We start from the raw sequence: 6,000 nt of genomic DNA, 5'->3' as shown, positions 1-6,000 counted from the left end.
AAATATAAAAATGTGAGCCACTATATTTCACTAAAACTATAAGATCAAATTCCAGATTTTAATCAATAAAAACAAAAGAAATTAAAAACTCATGAAAAATACACATATAATTTTATGTCTGAAAAATCATGATTATTTCATGTAGATGACACATTGTTTTTAGCTGGTAGTGAAGAACTATAAAAAGGAATGGATAGTTAAGAGATTTAAAATTTAGGAGGATTAATGCTTCTTTTTTTGATTACCTATTTATAAATATCAGACATTTATAATAAAACAAAATTAATATTTGAATTTATATTCTTAATCAAACAATAATTAAAAGTTTAATATAGAAAGGTTTTGTTATAAAGAGTCATATTATGAAATAATCCACTTTTATTCTTTTTTTTAACAAAACAATTTACTTTCAGGTAAAAATTCATGTTCCATAACATAAGTAACTTAATGCACATAGTACATATCATTAAAGAAATTATAGAACAAACATAGAATCTTAAGCATAAAAAAATATTTTATTGATAATGCAACTGCAGACATAAATACATTTGAATGCCAGAATAAGATATGCTTCTGCAAAAAAGGTCCAAGGCACTACACTTCTGAATACTGCTTGAATCTACATTTTTAGTCATCTCAGCATCAAGCATCCAGTTAATCAAACCAATATTATGGTTTCTTGACTAACTATCATCAAATGCAAGATGAGAATTATATAATGTACATCCAAGCAACATTACAAAGTATACTGTCTTCTTTACCTTTATTCACAGCAACATATCACACATAAAGTACACAAACAATTAAAAAAATTTAATTCAATTTTGTATGATTATTCAAGATGTTCTTTCAAAAATTCGATAACAGTATCAGTATCCCATTTTTGTATGCTTAACTCCTCCTGTGAATTACCATCAGCATCAAGTAATTTGATGACAGGATCAGCACCGCGAACATATTTCACAGAAAGTCCAGGAAAATTATTTGGTTGGTCACTTTTCACAAATGCTTCAAAGGAAAATAAATAATAGACAGTTTTAGCATACAAGAAATGTAAAAACAAACAAAAAATTTCTTCAACTAAAAAATCCTTTTTTTTTAAAAAAAAAAAAAAAAACTATATCTTGAATTGTACATTTTAACATAAAAAAGTAATTTGTTTACGGTAGCTCCAAAGCCAGCCAATGCTAGCAAATACAAAACAATTTAATCACTTGAATTCGTCACTGAAGAACTCTTCTGTGAAGAGGAAAAGTATTTCACTCTCATGACTTAGACCCAGGTTCTGTCATTCATGGCTAATATGGTCCTCAAGACATCACACTTTTGATTCAACCCATAGATATCACCACGAGGAAGCATCCAGTAAAAGCCCAAAGTGTTGAACAGCACCGGGCAAGAAATCACTACAGCCCAGCAGAGCAACAAGTTAAAATAAGATTGGTAAAAGTACTTAGTTTACTGCTGCATATATGCTGGAATAAGCAATTATATGTTGCCTCATATTACCCCATGTACAGTGTTCAGAATGATAGCTAGTATAATCTTCAGTCTCACCAAATATTGGGTTAGCTGAGTAGATACTACAGCAAAATTGAACACAGTATTATTGAAATGTATACAGACAAGTTCAGAATGAAGATTATTCAGTCATGAAAAATTATCTGTTGCGATGGATAATTTTAAAGAATAAGTAGAGAAAGTGATTTGAGGTAGATGCTATTTCATAATACTGGAATTATAAATTTCTCAAAATTGGGCAAAGGAAATTATGAGAATGTGACTATGAAGCTGAGTTACCACAAGTTTTAGTGAAATGAGTATCCAAAATCTTCATAAAGGATCACAAAATGTGGTAACTGTGTTGGCAATGCAGTTCTTGCTATGCTATCACATAGATAGCAATGCTTTTTTGAACATGATTATATTAGGTGACAAAATGGGAATCCACTCTGCAAACATGCACACAAAAGAAAACCTGAAATAATGTATACAAGTGAAGTCGTAAAATAAACTCAGGAAGTTAGAATCAACACTGTGCACTAAGTTTGTGGCTAGTTTTTTTAGACTGCAAGGAGGTCATGAAAAACTTTATGGAGGAACCATTACGAAGGTGTATTGCAGACCTTTAAAAAATACATGCGGACAGAATATGTTTATTCTACCATTGTTTGGGTCCATGACAAGCATATCCACACACAGCAGCATGCACAGAAGTATTACTACAGCAGTTTCAGTGGGAAGACTCACTCTTTTCCTGAACATCATATTGAAAAATCATCATCAAAATGGAGCTAAAGTCAGTTATTTGGCAGCAAAAGGCATTTATCAGTGGCTGAGTTTCTAGACAGCTATCTTTTTTGATATAAGTAAAAAGATGATGGCATATTATGAATTCTACATGCAATGAAAAATAGTTCAAATATATATGTTCAACTTTTGTATATAATAAATATATTTCTTTCTTAATTTGCTGCTTTATTTCATGCTTATTTAAGGTTGGTTTTTGATTAGCCTTTATACATACACTCTCATTACTACATTTAAAATTATAAAAACAATCAAATAACTCATGAATTTTATTTAAATTTAATTTACATGTTAAACAATAATACACAAATGAATTAGCATATTTATACTGATAATCTTGAATAGAAGTTGGAAGAAATTTTTAGATTTGATAATGCAGAACTTAATGACCGACTGATGGCACATTAAGATAATAAAAGTCACAGTGGGCAATTTAAAACATTTTAATTTTTCACAAAACAATTTCTTGGCACCGACAGATGCACATCTAAGTTGGGTTTTTTTATAATTACATTTGCAGTTTCTTTTTCTTTTCTTCTTTTAACATCCTCAATTTATTTGAAGAAAGAAAAGTAGCAAAAATAGTGCTGAGAGGATTGCAAAGTGAAGAAAGAATGAAAAATTATATTTTGATGGTTAGGTTAAAAATAAATTGTTTTTACCTCAAATTCATTTGAGCAGTTGGTTTTTAAAGTTTTCAGTTTAAAAACTTTAACATTATTAGTGGTAGAAGCATTATGTGAGTAACCGCATCACTGGTATTACATAGGAATAATACAAGGAGATCTAATTCTGAAAATGCAGTACAGACAGATTTATTATAAACAATTACTTTCAGAAAAGAATGGGGAAATAACCACATTAAACAGAAAACTTATGGGACTATTGTAAATTAACACTTTGAATGGCATTGCTGTTCGAATCTGCTCACGAAAACCTATATTTAAAAAAGCATTTTATTAGCTAATCCGTAAAGTTAGTTTAGTTGAAATTTCAGTGTCACTGCGCTGCAGTCAGCATTGCAAGCGTCCATGCTGTTTACCCACATCTGTTGACAAGCGAAAGGTGCCACTATGGAAACTTTCGGCCATTTAAAATAGTTCCACCAACCGAGATTCTCCTTGATTGTAAAATAGGACCATTGATTTGATTTCTCAGTACTAAAGACGTGAAAGCAGGTGAAATTCATAGTCAGATTATTGAAGCATTTGGAGAAAACATTACGAGCAATAGAATGGTGCAGAAATGGAGTACAGCTTATGAAGATGGGCGCACGAATGTTCGTAATTATGAATAACATGGGCAACCTTCTATCATTATTGAAAATTTGATGCAGAAAGTTGATGAACGAGCGAAACAGAACAAAAGCTTTGCAATTTGTCACTATTGCCTCGGGCTTCCTGCAGCGTTCTGTATAAAATTGTGATTGAATGCTTAAATTAAAGAAAATTAAGTGGATGCTGGGTACTGAAAATGCTGATAAAGGTGTACAGAACCAAATGTTTAGGCAGTACTTTAACTTTCCTTTAGCGATACAGCAAGGAAGGTGATGATTTTTTTTAAGCCAAATTGTCATAGGCGACAAAAACCTGTCCGGCTTAGACTACACCAGAATTGATGCAGCACTTCATGAAATGGTGGATCCATCATCCAGGATGAAATCTGTTATCACCCGAGAGAGTGAAGTTCAAGCAAAAGTTTCAATCCAGAAAATTATGTGTACTGTGTTTGGGGACAGGAAAGGGGTGTTGCTTTGGATTTTTTGCCTTGTGGTTACACAACAACTTCTACTATATACTGCAAGACCCTTAACAAGCTGTGCTGTGCAATCCAAAACAAATGGCGTGCTATGCTAAGGCGGAGGATCATTTTGCTTTATGGCATTTACTCGTCCACATTCAGCTAAATGAACTCGAGATCTCACCACATCATTTCACTGGTAACAACCCGGTCACCCTCTCTACAGTCCTAAGCCAGCATCCATAGACTACCAGCTGTTCCTGCACTTGAGGAAGCATCTCGATGACAATGAGCAGCAATGACGATGAGGTCAAAATGACCATGTTGCAGTGAAAGTCAAATCAGGAAACAGTTCTGATGAAGAGAGATTCAAAAACTAGCTGCATGATATGCTAAGTGCCTCAATATTGATGGAAATTATGTAGAAAAATAGATTGAGGTACAGAATCTCATATTAAAAAAAAATGGTAAGAAAATTCTACCCCCCCCCATTTCCGAAACTATACTTACTTTAAAAATATGCTTCATATAAGCTAGTATGCATGAAGTGACAACAAATTATTGCAAAAATTTTTTAATGTTTTACATATTTATTTATTTGTATTTTGTATGCATTTGTAACTCCTTTTAAAGATACCAAGTAGGTAAGTGTGTTCAAAATGCCTACTGTCTTATACGGTATTATAGTTTTTTTTTTTTTTCGGATAAAAATAAAAAACAATATTATTCCTCTTTACTTATTATTTGAAAAACTTAAGCAGTATAATATAAAGATCTGCACACAACAGGGCAAACAGGACATTTTATTTCCTTCCAAGACTGTACAAAATCTGAACATTTAGCAGATTAATTACATAGACAGTACACAATACACTGCAGGTTCTACACTAGAATGCTTCATACAGAATTTTATATTTAAAGCATAATGTTAAAATGCAACATAAAAAAATCTGCTTTATTAAATATAAATATGCTGAAATAAAATCATAAAGTGTACAGTGATAAAAAACTATTAAAGAATTGAAATCTGAAGTAAATCTTTCAACAAAATTTGTTTTATACATACCTTGGATTTGCGGGTAGTGACCTATTTTTCATCCACACACTTCAAGACGAGCTTGTGGATATTTCTGAAAGATAAAAGAAATATTTTCAATAACTTTTATATTCCATAACTATACATGTGCAAGTGAAAATATAATTAACGATAACTTTCAAATTAATCTTCCATCTTTCAGTTTTCCAGTCAGCTTTTAAACAGGGTAAGTAACCTTAATGCTGAATTTAGTGATTATTTTCCCAAATTTTAGGGGATCTACAAATTTCAGATATCTCATTTTCTAATTTCTATTGCAAATAAGTTACTTTTCTACATTTAATGCACTTTCTTCAGAATTCATTCTCAAGAGATATGTATATATATAAAATTAATAAGCTAGGTAGTAAGTACAAAGTTAAAAGAATAATTAAGAGAAAGTATATGAGACTGCATTTTATTTTCAATACTGCAATTTGAATATTTAATCATTTATATATATTATCGATGAATATGTCATGAATTTAAAATGTACTTTTTATTTTGCATTATTACCATCTTTTGTTACTGCTATTAGTGCAGAATTAGATTAGGTTTTGAACTGCATTTTACTTCTATTATTTCACTTTTGGATTAAGCATATTTTGCCTGCCTCCCGCCCCCCCCCCTTTTTTTTTTCAACTGTGCTTTCCTTTGTTTTGATTTTTGTATGCAATTTATTTCAAAATGAATGTGACAAATTTTAAAAATACTTTTTATATATTTAATTAATAGAAATGATATTTCATTAGTGCTATGGTTTCCACTTTTCAAATGCTAGGATTATTGGTAAGATGATGTTTATTTCTTTCTAAGAGATAAACATTATCTTGCCAATAATCTTAGCATTTGAAACTTTACATGGCAGCCACAAA

At 31.0% G+C, this 6,000-nt stretch overlaps 1 protein-coding gene across 4 annotated transcripts in view; it reads right to left on the bottom strand.

Moving 5' to 3' along the window:
• Positions 1-496: 496 nt before the first annotated feature.
• The window catches only part of LOC118183817 (selenoprotein F), a 35,299-nt gene continuing 29,795 nt past the window's right edge, over positions 497-6,000 (bottom strand). For all 4 annotated transcript variants that reach the window (XM_085820035.1, XM_085820033.1, XM_085820032.1 and 1 more), the window contains exons 4-5: positions 5,117-5,180; positions 497-1,008 (exon numbers count right to left, since the gene is read on the bottom strand). In XM_085820035.1, coding sequence (XP_085676161.1) covers positions 833-1,008; positions 5,117-5,180 — 240 coding nt within the window. In that variant the 3' untranslated portion in view covers positions 497-832. The remainder of the gene's footprint in view (positions 1,009-5,116; positions 5,181-6,000) is intronic.

The sequence above is a fragment of the Stegodyphus dumicola genome, chromosome 7 (genome assembly GCF_044657685.1).
Source record: "Stegodyphus dumicola isolate Sdum_Otavi_A_Nest chromosome 7, ASM4465768v1".
Classification (NCBI taxonomy): Eukaryota; Metazoa; Arthropoda; class Arachnida; order Araneae; family Eresidae; genus Stegodyphus; species Stegodyphus dumicola.
The sequence above is the reverse complement of the archived record's forward strand: the minus strand, read 5'-3'. Positions and strand labels throughout refer to the sequence as shown.